Source organism: Ursus arctos, unplaced genomic scaffold, assembly GCF_023065955.2.
Source record: "Ursus arctos isolate Adak ecotype North America unplaced genomic scaffold, UrsArc2.0 scaffold_7, whole genome shotgun sequence".
Lineage (NCBI taxonomy): Eukaryota > Metazoa > Chordata > Mammalia > Carnivora > Ursidae > Ursus > Ursus arctos.
Genome location: NW_026623089.1, coordinates 37719288 through 37737084, shown reverse-complemented (window position 1 = coordinate 37737084; position 17797 = coordinate 37719288). Strand labels below are relative to the sequence as shown.

At 37.6% G+C, this 17797-nt stretch overlaps 1 protein-coding gene across 1 annotated transcript; it reads right to left on the bottom strand.

The window, feature by feature from the left end:
• Window positions 1–16563: 16563 nt before the first annotated feature.
• On the bottom strand, window positions 16564–17526 carry LOC130543004 (olfactory receptor 6C74-like). Its single transcript, XM_057308430.1, has one exon. It carries the CDS (start codon window positions 17506–17508, stop codon window positions 16564–16566), a length of 945 nt encoding a protein of 314 aa, XP_057164413.1. The 5' UTR covers window positions 17509–17526.
• Window positions 17527–17797: the final 271 nt, after the last annotated feature.

Sequence of the window (17797 nt, the reverse complement as noted above, 5' to 3'; positions counted from 1 at the left end):
ATCCCTGTGTGTGTGTGTGTGTTTCTGTGTGTGTGTGTGTGTCTGTGTACTGCATCTTCTTTATATATTCATTTGAAGATGTACACTTGAGCTGTTTCCTTAATTTGGGTATTGTATATAAAGCTGCATGTATCCCTTTGAATTAGTATTTTTGTTTTCTTTTGGTAAATACCTAGTAGTGCAATTGCTGGATCATAGAGTAGTTCTATTTTTAAATTTTGAGGAACCTCCATATTGTTTTCCAGAGGAGCTATACCAGTTTGCATTCCCAGGAACAGTGCAGGAGGGTTCCCCTTGCTCCATATCCTCATCAACACCTGTTATTTCTTGTGTTCTTGAGCTTAGCCATTCTGACGGGTGTGAGGGAATATCTCATTGTACTTTTGAGTTGTATTTGTATTTGATGGTGAGTGATGGTGGACTTTTCATGTGTCTGTTGCCCATGGGTATATCTTCTTTGGAGGAATGTCTATGTCTTCTGCCCCGTTTTAAATTGGATTATTCATTTTTTGAGTGTTGAGTTTTATAAGTTCTTTATACATTTTGGATACTAACCCTGTATCAGATATGTCATTTGCAAATATCTTCTCCCATTCCATAGGTTGCCTTTTAGCTTTGTTGAGTGTTTGCTTCTTTGCACAGAAGCTTTTCATTGTGATGTAGTCCCAGTAGTTAAATTTTTCTTTTGTTTCCCTTGACTCAGGAGACATATCTAGCAAGAATTTGCTCAGGCCGTTGTCAAAGAAGTTATGGCCCGTGTCCTCCCCTAGGATTTCAATGGTTTCATGTCTCACATTTATGTCAAAATCCATTTTGTATTTATTTTTGTATATGGTGTACGAAAGTGGTCCAGTTTCATTGTTTTGCATGTAGCTGCCAGTTTTCCCAACACCACTTTTTGAAAACACTGTCTTTTTCCCATTGGATATTCTTTCCTGCTTGGTCAAAGATTAGTTGAACATATAGTTGTGGGTTCATTTCTGGGTTTTCTGTTCTTTTCCAATGATACACATGTCTATTTTTGTGCCATTATCATACTGTTTTGAGCACTACAGCTTTTTAATATAACTTGAAGTCTGGAATTTTGATGCCTTCAGCTTTGCTTTTCTTTTTCAATGTTGTTTTGGCTATTTCAGATCTTTTGTGGTTCTATACATATTTTAGCATAGTTTTTTTCTAGCTCTGTGAAAAATGCTGTTGGTATTTTGATAGGGTTTTCATCAAATATGTAGATTGCTTTGAGTAATATAGACATTTTTTAAAAGATTTTATTTATTTTATTTGAGAGAGAGAAAGAGAAAGAGAGCATGAATGGGGGGAGGGGAAGACAGAGAGGGAGAAGTAGACTCCCTGCTGAGTGGGGAGCCCAACGTGGGGCTGGATCCCAGGACCCCGGGATCACAACCTGAGCTGAAGGTAGACACTTAACGAACTGAGCCACCCAGGTACCCTGAAAATATAGACATTTAAACAATATATATTCTTCCAATCCATGATCATGGAATGTCTTTCCATTTGTTTGTGTCCTCTTCAATTTATTTCATCAGTATTTTATAGTTTTCAAAGTACAAATCTTTCACTTCTTTGGTTATATTTATTCCTAGGGCTTCTATTGTTTTTTGGTGCAATTGTAAATGGGATTAATTCCTTAATTTCTCTTTGTGCTGCTTCATTATTGATGTACAGAGATGCAACAGATTTCTGTATGTTGTTTTGTATCTTGTGACCAATGACTTTGTATATCAGTTCTAACAAATTTTTTTATGGTGTCTCAGGCCACATGGGTGGCTTTCCCATGTTTTATATAGAGTATCATGTCATCTGCAAATAGTGAAAGTTAGACTTCTTCCTTGCCAATTTGGAAGCTTTTTATTTCCTTTTGTCATATGGTGCTGTGCCTGGGACTTCCAGTCCTATGTTAAATAACTGTGGTGAGAGTGGGCATCCTTGTCTTCTTCCTGACCATAGAGAAAAATCTCTGTTTTTCCCCAATGAGGATAGTAGCTGTGGGTTTTATATATATGACCTTTATTATGTTGAGTTATGTTCCCTCTAGTCTTACTTTGTTGAGAGTTTTTATCAGGAATGGATGCTATACTTTGTCAAATTCTTTTTCTGCTTCTATTGACAGGATCATATGGTTCTTATCCTTTTTTAGAATTAATGTGGCATATCAGGTTGATTTATCTGTGGATGCTGAACCACCCTTCCAACCCAGGAATAAATCCCACTTGATTGTGGTGAATGATTCTAATGTTTTGTTCGATATGATTTGCTATTATTTGTTGAGAATTTTTGCATCCATGTTCATCAGGGATATTGTGCTGTAATTTTCTTTTTTAGTTGAGTCTTTGTCTGGTTTTGGTATTAGGATAATGCTGGTCTCATAGAATACATTTGGAAGTTTTCCTTGCTTTTCTGTTTTCTGGAGTAGTTTCAGAGGAATGGGTATTAACTCTCCTTTAAGAGTTTAGTAGAAGTTGTGTGTGTGTGTAAAACTATCTGGCTCTGGACTTTTGTTTGTTGGGAGATTTTTGATTACTGATTCAATTTCTTTGCTGGTTATCAGTCCATTCAAGTTTTCTATTTTTTCCTGCTTCAGTTTTTGTACTTTCTATGTTTCTAGGCATTTACCCATTTCTTCCAGGTTGTCCAATTTGTTGGCATATAGTTTTTCAGAATATTCTCTTATATTTGTTTGTATTTTTGTGTTGTTCATTGCTATTTCTTCTCTCTCATTTGTGATTTTATTTATCTCCATCCTGTCTCTTTTCTTTTTGATAAGTGTGGCTAGAGATTTAATCAATTTTATTATTTTTTTTAAAGAATCAGCTCTTGGTTTCATTGGTTTATTCTATTATTTTTTAAGTTTCTATATCATTTATTTCTGCTCTAATCTTTATTATTTCCTTCATTCTGTTGGTTTTCGGTTTCATTTGCTGTTCTTTTTCTAGTTCCTTTAGGTGTAAGTGTAGGTTGTTTGAGATTTTTCTTGCTTCTTAGGGTGGGCCTGTATTCCTATTTGTTTCCCTCTTAGGACCACTTTGGTTGAATCCCAAAGGTTTTGGACCATTGTCTTTTCATTTTCATTTATTTCCATGTATTTTTTAAAAATTTCTTCTTATTTCCTGGTTGACCCACTCATTTTTTAGCAGTATGTTGTTTAACCTCCATGTATTTTTGGTCTTTCCAAATTTTTTCTTGTGGTTGACTTCCAGGTTCGTAGCTTTGTGATCTGAAGAAATGCAGATATGGTCCCAACATTTTTGTATTTGTTGAGGCCTTATTTGTGACCCAGTATATGTCTATTCTCAAGAATATCCCATGTGCTCTTGAAAAGAATGTGTATTCTGCTGTTTTAGGATGGAATAATCTGAATATATCTGTTAAGTCCATCTGGTCCAATGTCATTCAGAGCCACTGTTTCCTTGTTGGTTGGTTTTCTGCTTAGATGATCTGTCTATTGCTGTAAGTGGGCTGTTAAACTCCCCTACTATTATTGTATTATTATCAGTGAGTTCCATTAGATTTGTTATTATTTGTTTTTTATATTTGTGACCCAGTAAATTATATATCTGGGTGCTCCCATATTGGGTGCATAAATATTTAGAGTTGTTAGATCTTGTTGTTGGATTATTCCCTTTGTCATGATATAGTGCTCTTCTTCAGTTCTTGTTACATGCTTTGTTTTTAAAGTCTAGTTTATCTATATAAGTAATGTTACTCTGGCTTCCTTTTGATTACAATTTGCATGATAAATGTTTCTCCATCCCCTCACTTTCAATCTGCCAGTGTGTTTAGGTCTAAAATGAGTCTTTGTAGGCATCAAATAGATGGGTCTTGCTTTTTTTTATCCACTTTGACATCGTACGTCTTTTGTTGGAAAATTTAGTCCATTTACATTCAGAGTAATTATAGATAGATATGTAGTTAATGACGTTTTATTACTTGTCATTGTTTCTGGAGATCCTTTCTTTTCTTTTTTACTATTAGTGTTTCCTTACGCTCAGAGAATCCACTTAAATATTTCTTGCAGGGGTGGTTTAGTGGTCACGAACTCCTTTAGTTTTGGTTTGTCAGGGAAGGTCTTTATCTCTCCTTCTATTCTGAATGATAGCCTTGCTGGATAAAGTATTCTTGGCTACATATTTTTCCCACTCAGCACATTGAATATAGCATGCCACTCTCTTCTGGCTTGCCAAGTTTCTATTGAGAAATCTGCAGCAAGCCTCATGGGTCTTCCCTTGTAAGTTAAGGACTTCTTTTGTCTTGCTGCTTTTAAGATTTTTTTCTTTATCCCTATATTTTACAAATTTAATTACAACATGCCTTGGGGGTATTGGCCTGCTCTTGTTGATTTTGATGGGAGTTCTCTGTGCCTCCTGGAACTGGATATCTGTTTCCTTCCCCAGATTAGGGAAGTTTTCAACTATTAATTCCGCAAATAAATTTTATGCACCTCCACCCCCCCATCGTCTTCTTCTGGGACTCCAGACTATGACTCTTACTACGTTTGATGGAGTCACTGATTTCCCTACGTGTAGTCTCATGTTGCATAATTCTTCTTGCTCTCTTTTATTCAGCTTCCTTATGTTCCATTATTTTGTCTTCTAATTCACTGATTCATTCTCTGCTTCTTTCAGCCTGCTATTCATTGCATCAGTTCTGTTTCTAATCTCAGTTATGGCATTCTTCATTTCTGACTGATTCTTTTGTATCTCCTTTATCTCTGTCGTCAGAGTCTCCCTAAAGTCTTCCATTCCTTCGTGAAGCCCAGCAAATAACCTTATGATCGTTGCTTTACATTCTCCACCAGGCATATTACTTTGTTTAGATCTCTGGCTGTGGCCTTATCTTGTTCTTTCAATTCGGATGAATTCCTCCATGTTGGCATTTTGTCTAAGTTTCTGCTTTCTTCTGTATGTTGGAGAGTCAGTTATGTTTCTTCCTCCTGAGAGTAATGACAGTGAAGAAAAGGTCATGTAGTGTCCAGGGCCTAGCGCTTCCAGGAGTGTCTCTGGTGTGTGTTGTGTGTGTAGTTATCTGCAGAGGCTCTTCCTGCCTGTTGTGGGCAGTGTTTGTTCCTTATCCAGAATGTCGTGAGTTTCAACTCAGAGCACTCTGGTCTGCTGTGAAATGAGACATGATTTACTTCCACTAGAATTGAAGCCCTGCAGAACTCTCTGGTTAGGAGACATGGTGTGGGCTAGGGCTTGGGCTGATCTTCTGGGGAGAGGTCTGCCAAGCTGAATCTGAGGCAAGCTTGACTGAGAAGGGCAATCCCACCAGAACACAGAGGTGTGGGCCTTGGTGTTAGCTAGTTAGGCAGCCAGTGTTAGTGCTCTGCTGCTTCCTGCAGGTGGCTCTGTGTTTATGCTGGGGGAGGAGAAGGAAAATAGCACTGGTCAGCTCCTTTGTTTCCAGAGAGCTGTCTCTAGGAATGATGACTCTCAGGGATGTGCTCTAAGAAGAGTGAATACTTCCCTTCTGTGTGTCTCAGGAATTCTTCACATTGCTATTTCCACACCATTGCCCCCTAGGGCATTTGCCTGCCTTCTGTCCAGGACTAGGGCAGTGCCCTCTGGGCTCTATCTTAGCCAAGCCTGTTCTCCTTTAAAACTCCAGGCTTTAAGCCTTGCTGGTTGCAAGAACTCATAAAAATCAGCCCTGCTCATTTTCCCAGTCAATAGCTTAGGGATATGTTCTCCTTGTGCATTCCCCTTGTGTGCTCTACACTCCTTTGCCCTTCTCCATGGCCATGGCTCCCTCCCCTCTGCAGTACAGGTGATCTTTCCTCCACTAAACCACACTTCCTACCTTCTTTGATGTGGTGTCTTCTCTCTCTTTGGTTGTGGAGTTTTTTTCTGTCAGTCTATAGGTTGATTTCTGGGATATTTAGGATGATTGATAGTTCAGTAGTTGTGTTTGTGAGATAAGATGAGCCTAGGGAACACCGACTGCCCCACTATCTTTTTGCCCCATCCCCCAATCCCATCCAGGATCTTTAAATTTAAAGAGGAAAGATCTGGGAAAAAGGGGATTATTCCACCTTGGTGGAACAGCAAGTCCTTAATGAACTCCTTGAAATTAAAGTTATTTTGGAATGAAAGGCATTTCTTTGTGAAAGCATTCCTCATATGCCAGCCCATGAAAATTGAGGTAAGGATGGATTCACAGAAGAACTTTCATATTATTACTATGTGTATAATTTCCACAGAAGGTGAATTGTTAGAGAAATAAACTAGGTAGTAGAAGAAAACTGTGTCTTCATTTGAGTTATCCCAGAAATAGACCCAGAAGCAAGGATTTGAAGGCAAGTAATTTATTGGAGAGTTGGTTCCAGAGAAGACCAGTAGGGAGGAGGGAAAGTGATATAGTAAAAAGAATTGTGTATTACCAAGCCAGTTACCTTTCTGGGAAATTGGAGCCCAGTGTCACTGTGGAATTCTATGTAGCAGTGTAGAGCACTCTTCAGAGTTATTCAAACCCAGAAGAAAGGAAGATGGGGTGTGTATATAGCAATTCTCCAGCCATCATCCACTGAGGATTGCTACTGGCAGTGTTCCTTCTCTAGCACTTCTGGCATGTCTTTGCATGGAATGAATGTCTGCCATGTCTTGTGCTCCCAGGCCCAGAACATAGTGCTCTGGCAGAGTTTGCAGCAGTTTGCAGTAAACGCTCTCCAGATTGCCTGACAAGTTGATACCAAGGTAATATGTTTGGGGTCTAGAAGTGTCTTCTTCATTCTACCCTTTACACTAATTAGATTTACTTGCCCACCACATGAAGTTCACCCTCTCCTATCACTTATTCTTCAATGTAGTGGTTGGTCATATTTATTAAAGTAAAAAACCTGCCTTATAGCCAAATGGTAATTGGGGGAGCTATAGTGCCTGTGCTGTCATGGGCCCAAGGCAAAATAAATATTGAATCATCTCCTTTCTTGATCATTCATTCTATATGTTTATCTTTACCCTTTGCCAGCATGACTGCTGGCTTCATTTGCTTGCCCTCTGGGAGAACATAGACCTTCAACCTGAGGGGTCTGAACCCCTGCTTACTATCTCCTTAGCAGATCATTGTCATGGCTGGTGTTAATTTCCTAAGTTATTATCATGGAAACAGCAAGAAGCATCCTAGTGAATCCTGTTAGTTTCTGTATTTTTCCTTCCTCTATTATATTGTAGAAACTCTGTCTTGTCATGTTAATCAGCCTCAGTTATCCTTGCCTATTTATATTACCTCCTTTCATCTTTTTTTCACCCCATTCAAATAGATAACATTTTCATCATTGGGAAAAGTTCTTTGGTTCCTGTTATTGTCCAAGCCCACCCAGGCCATGGCAATTTATGTTGTTTTATATCACTATAGGCTAGTTTTGCTTTTTCTAGAATTTCATATAAAGGAAATTGAGTATGCACTCATTAGTGCCTGGTTTCTCTTCTCAATACAGTGTTGTTGAGATTCACATATTTCATTGTATCAGTAATTCATTCTTTTTTATGATCTGGTATTTCATTATCTGGATAAGCCACCATTCATCTGTTGATGGACAATTGGTTGGTTTTATTTTTTGCTATTATGAATAAAACTGTTATAAACACTGTATACAACTGCAGACATACATTTTAATTGCTCTTAAGTCAATACTTAGATGTAAGATTGCTAAGTTATATGATAAATGTATGTTTAATTTTATTGGAAGTGGATACATTGTTTTCCATGTGATTGTATTATTTTATATTCTTAGCTTCGATATGTTAGAATTCCAGTTGCTTTACATGTTTTCTAGCCCTGGGTTATCCACCTTTTAACATTTAGCCATTTCAGTGGTGTTGTCATTTATTATGATTTTTAAATTTATGAGTAGAAGAAGAACTTAATTTTGCCTCCTGTATAGTAGACTACATTTTAGAGACTCTCAGAAAAATCATTAGAAAGTGTTACTAAAATTCAGAATTCCTTTATTTTTTGCTGAACACCAAAGGAAGCATTAACTTTGACTCTCTCACGGAGGAGTATACTCATGTCTTTATCAGTGCTGCCCTCAAATTCCCAGGTCCCTGAGGATGGCTGTGTCAGCACCAAATGAAGGAGAAATTATAGTATATATTTTAAGAGACTAAAGAATTCATAGCGAAACATATACTTCAACCAATTTGGAATAATCCAGTTACTATTTTATCACCAAATAACTATTTTCTGATTCTCCATTTTGACCTAGTTAAAACCTCGCCTGTATTTCCCTTTCTGAATCCTCTCTGGTAATTGATCTGTCTGCCCTTCAGTGCTGAGAGACCCTTATGATCAATGGATAGTGGTAATGATGGTGACAATGATGATGATGATGATGATGATGCAGACAATGATGAAAGTGTGGTGGTGATGGTTGCCTTGCACAGTCCCAGCAAGTATAGGTGCTCGATAAATATATATTGAAAGATTAAGTGAATGAATGAAAAATGACTTTTATTGAAGATTTAATACCTGCCTAATACTATGCTAATTTGAGTTTATCTCCTTATTCTTACAATGATCCTTTGCTGTGGTTAATTCTCTTCCCCCTTATTAAAGAAACGGATAGTAAGGCATATAATAACTGCTTACCTGAGTCAGATGTGGTCACTCAGAATTCTAGTTCATAGGCAATATCTAGATTTAAATATTCCTTCAAAGTGATGTTTGCCTAGTTTCTCAGAACGTCAGGGATTAGGGTTAGAGTGAATATTAATTTTCCAGACACCCTGTTTAGTACTTTAGCCCTGCTGATTCCTAATAAACGTGTGTCTGGCTGTAAAAGGCATGAAATGAGCAGCATAGTACTGTAGCTCTTTCAGTGATCATGCTGTAGGTGGACTTCTTTGTGCATATATCCCCAGGAAGTTAACTGAAAGGAGATTGTGTCCAGGCCAAGGTAGTGTTCCTGAGTTCCCTGGCCTAATGCCATCAAGGAATATCTTAATAACATGGCAATTTAACCATGGCCTGTGACAAGTTACAACTGTGGAACACATAGCTGAACAATTGCTGAAATCTAACTAAATATTTTGCATGGAAATAAAGTCACAATAATGTGTATAATAATGAGTAATAATTAAGATATCATGTTAAGGAAAAAAACAAAACCAAGTGTGAAATTTTAGTTATCCGAGGCCAAGTCTCACCTTGCCTTCCCCTTGCCCCCAACTGATCACATGGTATCATGGTAAGTAAATAAAGATCCTGGAGGGCCCTTGATTTCACTCATATGTGGAATTTAAGAAACAAAACAGATGAACATAGGTGAAGGAAGGAAAAATAAAATAAGATAAAGACAGAGAGAGGAAAACCATAAGAGGCTATTAACTATAAGAAATAAACTGAGGATTACTAAGGGGGAGGTGGGTGGAGGGATTGGGTTGTTGGGTAATGAGGATTAAGGAGGGCACTTGATATAATGAGCACTGGGTGTTATATGTAAGTGATGAATCACTATATTCTACTCCGAAACCAGTACTGCACTGTATGTTTACTAAGTTGAATTTAAATAAATTTTTGAAAGAGAGGAAAAAAAGAAGAAAAAATACCCTGTGGAAGTAAAATTACAGGATAATAACCGGGTAGAAATAAAGAAATGTCAAAGATCCTAATGAGAGTATAATATTTAGAAACAGTAAATCCTGGATGGATCTAGTACACACCCTTAGCAGATCTCAGGAATATACAGGCAACCCCTGTTTAATGGCAGAACCCGGTTATGAGAATCAAATATGGTTTGTGAAAACATAAACTGCGATCCTCCTTCCCACTATTTACATGGACAAAGTATAAGCTGTGTTAAATCAGTTCTAACCCTCAACCAATATTCTAAAACACAGTAAAAGTCTCACTATATAAATAATAACCATCTTGTTAGGGTATAAATACTTAGCTTCATGATTTCCAAGAAACTAATGTGATTCTTGGCAAACCATTGCTTTTTCTGCATTAACATGGCTGTTCTTAGTACCGCAAAATGCCAAAAACTCCTACAACTTTGTTGACAAATGTGTCATGTGACACGTCTTTCAAATATTCATCATCATAATTGAGTCTTTCCTTGCATATGATTTGTTTTCACGTCGTAGTAAGTTTTGGAGTTACAAATACTAATACTTCCCAAATACTATTCATTGACAAGTTTTACGGAGAGATATATTCTCTGAAGTTTAAGTACTACAAACAGGGGTTTTGTACCTGGAAGATGTTCTGCAGGGCAGATGGGGAAGTTTGGATTAATAGAAATATGTCCACATACAAATCACCACATACCCTTCATGTATTAGCTTGGTTCTCTGTTAATTGTTAGCTCATATATCTTCTAGACCAGGTTTTTATCCATCAGAGATGGCTTCAATGATATTCAACAAATAACATGGAATAAAATATCTAGAAATATATAGAGGCAATTTCACATTTCTACAGAAACTAATGAGATGAAACCAGAGACTGTGTATAGAAGGAACATTCACCCTACAAAGAGAAAACAAAAACCGTTTCCTTGCATAAAATCCACATTAAAAATAAAGAAGATAGCAATAAAGTAAAAATAGTTTTTAAATCAGATATTATAGAGTTCATATTTTCTATTCAAAATGTATAAGAGCCAGAAATTAATAATAGTTTTATAAAGAATACTTTGGCAATTAAAAAACCTTCCTATATAATATCAAAGACGTACTTGAAGTCACCCTATAGAAATCTAAACACTTCATTTTTTTCTATATTCTTGGTTTATAGATACCGAAATAGAATCTTTCTTTTTAAATTTTTTTTATTTTTGTTTTTAATTTTTTTGACGTAGATTTTGATGATTCATTAGTTGCATATAACACCCAGTGCACCATGCAATACGTGCCCTCCTTACTACCCATCACCAGCCTATCCCATTCCCCCACCCCCCTCCCCTCTGAAGCCCTCAGTTTGTTTCTCAGAGGCCATAGTCTCTCATGCTTCATTCCCCCTTCTGATTACCCCCCTTTCTTTATCCCTTTCTTCTCCTACTCATCTTCCTAGTTCTTATGTTCCATAGATGAGAGAAATCATATGATAATTGTCTTTCTCTGCTTGACTCATTTCACTTAGCATTATCTCCTCCAGTGCTGTCCATGTTGCAGCAAATGTTGAGAACTCATTCTTTTTGATAGCTGAGTAATATTCCATTGTATATATAGATCACAACTTCTTAATCCAGCCATCTGTTGAAGGGCATCTCAGCTCCTTCCACGATTTAACTATTGTGGACAATGCTGCTATGAACATTGGGGTGCATATGGTCCTTCTCTTCACTACATCTGTATCTTTGGGGTAAATACCCAGTAGTGCAATGGCTGGATCATAAGGTAGCTCAATTTTTAACTTTTTAAAGGGCCTCCACACTGTTTTCCAGAGTGGCTGTACCAACTTGAATTCCCACCAACAATGCAGGAGGGATCCCCTTTCTCCACATCCTCTAAAACTATTGAATCTGGGGCGCCTAGGTGGTACAGTCATTGGGCATCTGCCTTCGGCTCAGGGTGTGATCCCAGCATTCCGGATCGAGTCCCACATCGGGCTCCTCCGCTGAGAGCCTGCTTCCTCCTCTCCCACTCCCCCTGCTTGTGTTCCCTCTCTCACTGGCTGTCTATCTCTGTCAAATAAATAAATAAATAATCTTAAAAAAAAATAAACACTTCAATCTAACCTACTGGAATTTCTAATAACCCCTCTCCTTACATCATTGCTTTGGTTTTTTATTTTTGTTTCCTTTTTGTTTTAAAATCTGATCTTGTTATACGCAAATAATGAATCATGCAACATTGCATCAAAAACTGGGGATGTACTGTATGGTGACTGATATAACAAAATAAAAATTATAAAAGTAAATAAATAAACATAACCATTAAAAAAAATCTGATCTTGGTTTTCTCCCAAAGATTCTTGGAATTCGTTTTCTGATTTAGTTCCAGGGATTTCTGGTGCATCATTATCATCATCGTCATCATCCTCACTCCAACACAACAGATATGTGGATCACACTGCTAAGTACTACATTTTAAAATTACATTATTTGTATTAATTTACTCAATCCACATCTTATTTCACAGATGAGGACACAAAGGTGCAGATTTTACTTTTTTTGAGGGTGGAGATCATTTGTTTATTTTGTGGGAACAAATTGTCAAGAATTTAACTAGCAGATGGTGCATGAAAAGCAAATTTTATGATTCCTAGTTGCCCTTAAGCATTCATAAGTTATTTTAACATTTTGTCAATAGCTGAATGGTTATAAGATTCTACACTGAAAATCATTGCTTCAAAGCTTAAAAGCCTCGTCGTACTTTCCTCCAATACCAAAAGTTATGACAGAAGTTGATATATGGAGTTCTGTGGTCTCTTGCAGAAGTGGTATGTTTATTTATTTTTTCATCTGGGAAGAGTTTAAGATTTCTTTATATTTGGTGCTTGTAAATTGTATAATGTCATGTCTAGATACCAGCCTTTTTACTTTATTGAGCTGTTTTACAGGGAATTTGGAGACTGCCTTGATTGTTTATGTAATAATTTATTCCTCTCTTTTCCTCTGTTCCCTATGCCAAAATCCCTTATAGACAGAATTTGGATATTCTGGACCAAATTACTTTCCCCACAATTTTTCTACCTTTTCTTCTGTCTGTATTTTACTTTCTGAAACTTCTCCATTTACCTATTTGTCAACAATGCTGGTGATTCTTTTCCTTCAGCTAGTATACTTTTAATTTATAAAAAGTTTTTTCTCTTATTGATTGTTTACCTCAATACTTAATGGTGTTTTAAGGATCCAGTATTATCTTGGAGCACCCTGTGCTGGATTTTGTTTTTCATTTTCTGTTTTGACGGGTTGGGAGGGAAGAGGTGGCAGCAGTTGTTTCCACCCTGCTCTATCCTACCATCTAGATCACAGCAGCTGGCACTCGGGAACTACATTTTAGAGAATCCCTTGCCAGCAGTGTTCCAGATTGAATCCCACTAATGAAAGGCATAGTGTGATGGCTGGAAGGTAGAAGAAAAGCAGGGCTATTATTGTTCCTCTAGAAGTGGTGGTTGTGTGAGCTTCAAAGAAAATGGTATCAAGGAATCGAAGGCTGGAGAACACTGTGTGTTTGTGGCAAAACATTTAATAAAAATGTAGACTCCAGTTAATCTGAAAGCCACTCACATCCCCATTGAAGCCATAGTGACCTTACTAATATAAATCGGACCTAGTTTACCAGCATTTAAACACGAGTGAATCCCCTATTGCCCTCAGATAAGTTAATGCCACCCAAATATCTTCCTGTTTTCATTCCTGAAAGTCTATTTCCATTCAGCTACTGAAGAACTCTACCTGTACATGGTATTTGACATCACTGATAATTTAGACTCTGCCTATGCCTTCAGCTCATCTTGTTCTATTTCTTTTCCATTTCACCATCACTAAAGCATATCAAAGAATCATTTTATAGTTGCCTGCTTCACAAATGCTGGTTGACCATCTTGAAATGCTCTTTTTTTTTGCCAAATGGAAAATTTCTTGTGTCTTCCAAAAATCATCTTTTTTATGAAGTCTCCAAAACATATAAAGAGACCAAAAAAAGAAACTATTTAAAAAATGGGCAGAAAAACTGAACAGACACTGTTCCAAATAGGACACACAAATGGCTAACAGGTACAGAAAAAGATGCTCACATCACCAAGGGAAATGCAAACATCACTAAGGGAAAAATACAAGTACAATCACCATGAGATATCATCTCACACTTGTTTAAATGGGTATTACCAAAAAGCCCCACAAAGGATAAAAGTGTTAGGAAGGATGTTGAGAAAAAAAGGAAGCCTTGTACATTACTGTAAAAATATAACTTGGTGCAGCCACTCTGGTAAACAGTATAGTCTTTCCTGAAACATTTCAAAATAGAATTACCATTTGATCCAGCAATCCCACCTCTGTGTATATATCCAAAGGAATTGACATATGGATCTCAAAGAGATATCTGTACTTCCATGTTCACTGCAGCAGTTTTCAGAATCGCTATGATGTGGAAATAACCTAAAAGTCCATGTATAGAAGAATGGATTAATAAAGTGCGGCATATGCACATTATGCAATATCATTCAGCCTTTATAAAGAAGAAGATGCCGCCACTTGTAACAACATGGATATACCTGTAGGACACTATTCTAAGTAAAATAGGCCTGAAACCCTGCATGATCTCACTTATATGTGGAATCTAAACAAATACACGGAAGCAGAGTGTAGAATGTGGTTGTCAGGATCCAAGGGAGGGAGAATAGGTAGGTATTGATCAAGTTTCACTGATACATAATAAATAAGTTCTGGAGTTCTGTATAAAATAGGGCCTGTGATTAACAATATTTTATTGCTTACTTCAGATTTTGCTAAGTGGATCTATCTTAAATTAAATGCTTTTACCTAGTATGTAAGGGCAAAAAAAATCAACAACAAAGGGGCCAGGAAGAAATTCTTGGAGGTGATAGAGAGGTTAATGGCATTGATAGTGATGATGGTTTTAAGGCTGTGTACTTATCTCTGAACACATCACGTTGTAAACATTAAATAACCACAGCTTTTTATATGTCAATCATACCTCAATGAAGTGGTTTAATTTTTATGATTGGAAGTATCATAAATATAGAATTAGCTTAGGAAATTTGTCTCAATAAAATGTTTTATACGACCACAATCTAGTGCATTAATCTTCACATTAGGATTTGTCCTTTACTGGGGACCATATGTGGCTAGAAATGACCATTCCTGGATTTATAGACTCCATTTTGGATTTCTGGTCTTCATTTTTATATTTGTCAAGCTCATTCTTCAATCATACTCTATCTGAAGGTAATACAAAATTCATTTAGTTACTTTCAATATAATAAATAATTATCAAATCCTGGCTAAAACCTTGGGGGAAGACTCACACTCTTTTCAGTAGTTTGACCATGATTCCTTGATTTATTGCTAAATTACTGAAACTCATCTACCTCCATACGCTCTTCAGGAGTTCCACTCTCAGGCTGGAACATCATTACCACGTTCCTTTAGCATCTTTTTGCTATGTCCATGAATATTTTCAAGTGGACTTTAGAGATTATCTGCCACAATCTTCATATTTTATGAAGAAGAAGACTTACGTATTTTTGGAGTTGACCAGTTAGTTGAAGGCAGCACCAGCCTTGTCCAGGGCAAATGATTGAGAGTCTAATCTGGTCCCTTTGCATTCGACCCTACTGCCACTTCCCTAAGCCTGCCTTCTTTTGTTGGGAAAGAGAATGGGTACAGTGTCTGTACACATTTTCCCACTCAGATCTTGGCTTTTCCAAACTCCTGTTACTACAATCTAATGATCGATTACAAGGTTATCATCTGTGAATTTTTAGGACATGTTTGATATTTCTTCATTGTCAACCAGATGAAATTCAAATTTATCATAGGACCATGAAGGTCATATGGGATCTAATCATGGTGTAGAATGTGTTTCATAAAATGATTCTGATATTCAGCTTCAGGTTTTGGTTTAAAAATAAAATAAAAATTGTGTTAATCTTTTGGAGATGTTTCCTCTGAAGAAAAATAGACACGTCCTAGCTGGAAAATAGATGCAAAAAGTACAAAAGTTTAGGCTGAGTTCATGGAAATGTTGTTTTTAAAGTAGGTTATCAATCAGAAGATAACATTACAGTTAACAAAACTAGTCAACCAGGAACAAATGTTTCATTTGTTTATTTTCATCACACTATGAAGTAGATAAGCAAATTACTTAGGTTCCCCCAACTTGAATCTTTGGGAGAAATTATAGAAGTATGAAATAAGTGCTCGCTTCCACTGAAATACACAAGCAATCTGTGGTAACAGCTTTAAGATAGGAACTAATCATATGTATGTATTATGCCTCTGAGGGACTGGAGCTAACATAAATAATTTAGGAAATAGAAGCTGGTCAGCCAAGGGATGCTATGGCCATTCCCTCTCCTTAGAGAACGGTCTAAGCCTTAGAAGAATTCTGTTTCCCTCTGGCATGAGATTGATGCATATACATGTAGCTAAGCTAAGGGCCAAGAACAGCATTTCAGAGCATACCTGATGCAAACCATATATATTCCAAGGCGAAGGGTACTAGGACCACTACTTCCTTGAGCTAGGTATGGAAGGAATGTGGACCCAAGACTTGGTACTATCCTTCCTAACCACAACATAATATACAACCTTCTATAATTTTAATTATATATGTAATTATACATGGTAAATCATTATTAATTTTGTTGTTCCATGTTTATGGCTAGAGAGAAGTGAAACAAAAAGTGTATAAATCTACAAAATTTTGGAAATTTCAAGCACATGGCTTATATCAGAGGGAAGAATAAAAACTCAGGAAAGGATTTTTTGAAAAACAGATTTCCATTTTTCTAGGGATGTGCAATATTCAAGTGAGGTATGCCAGACAAAATACACTAGACCTCGTATTAATGGCCAGAATGAAGACACCTGGTACTCCAACGTCTTCCACTCCAAGGCCATGTGATTTTTTTTTATCTTGATATTTTCATTCTGCACATTGTCTCCCTCAGAGCCCGGTGGACCTGCTTGTTCCGCAGAGTGTAGATGACAGGGTTGAGCAGAGGGGTCACCACCGTGGTCACAAGGGCAGCCTCCCTACTGGAGTCCAGCCTGTTTGTCTGCTTTGGTTTCACATATATAAAGACGCTACTGCCATACATCAGAGAGAGAACTATGAGGTGAGATGAGCAGGTGGAAAAAGCTTTCTTTTTCTCCTTGGCTGATGGGAGTCGCACAATTGTGACTACTATGTTGCTGTATGCAATGAGGGTTATGATAAGGGATGTCAAAAGGATAACCGAAGCGACGACAAAGGCCAACATTTCAGCAGACCTGGAGTCAGAACAGGAGAGATGAATCAGGGGGGCAAGGTCACAGAAAAAGTGGGGGATGACATGACGGCCACAGAAGGATAACTGGGAAACCTTCACTACCGGACCAGTGATGAGAGGGAAGGCTAAAGCGAAGCAGGCAGTGACCAGGAGGAAGCAAGTCTTCAGATTCATGATGGTTGGGTAATGCAGAGGCTTGCAAATGGCCAAATACCGATCCAGAGACATCACTGCTATGAGGAAGAAACCTCCTGCTCCCAGAAATACAGTGACAAATGCTTGTATGAAACAGGCAGGAAAGGAAATGGTTTGCCTGCCTAAGAGAAAGATGATCAGCAACTTAGGAATAACAGTACTTGTAAAGCAACACTCAAAGAAGGAGAAAGTGCTGAGGAAAAAGTACATAGGTGTGTGGAGCCGGGAGTCAGCACAGGTGATGATGACTATGATGGCATTGCCTACAGTGGATGCCAGGTACGCCAGCAGGTGCACCAGGAAGAGGACCTTTCCCAGATGCTGACTGGCAGGAAACCCCTCCAAGGTGAATTCTTGGACAGTTGTCCCATTCCCCATTTCCATGGGCATGTCTTTCTACAGCAGCATCCCTGCTGGTCTTAACCTACAATGAAGACATCAGGGAACACGAACAGTTTTTAGGAGCATATGATTATTTGCCTATCCAAGAAGTTGGCTAGGCTGAGAGCTGATTTGTTTACGCATTTGGTTCTTGAATCAGAAGAACCTGAGTTCAAGACTAGTTCAATACTGAGTTCAATACTGAGTTCTAACTCCTGAGAATGGGTCATCTTTGAAAAGGACGTTAACCTTTGTGAACTTCACTTTCACCCTGTGTAGAATGAAAATGATAGGATCT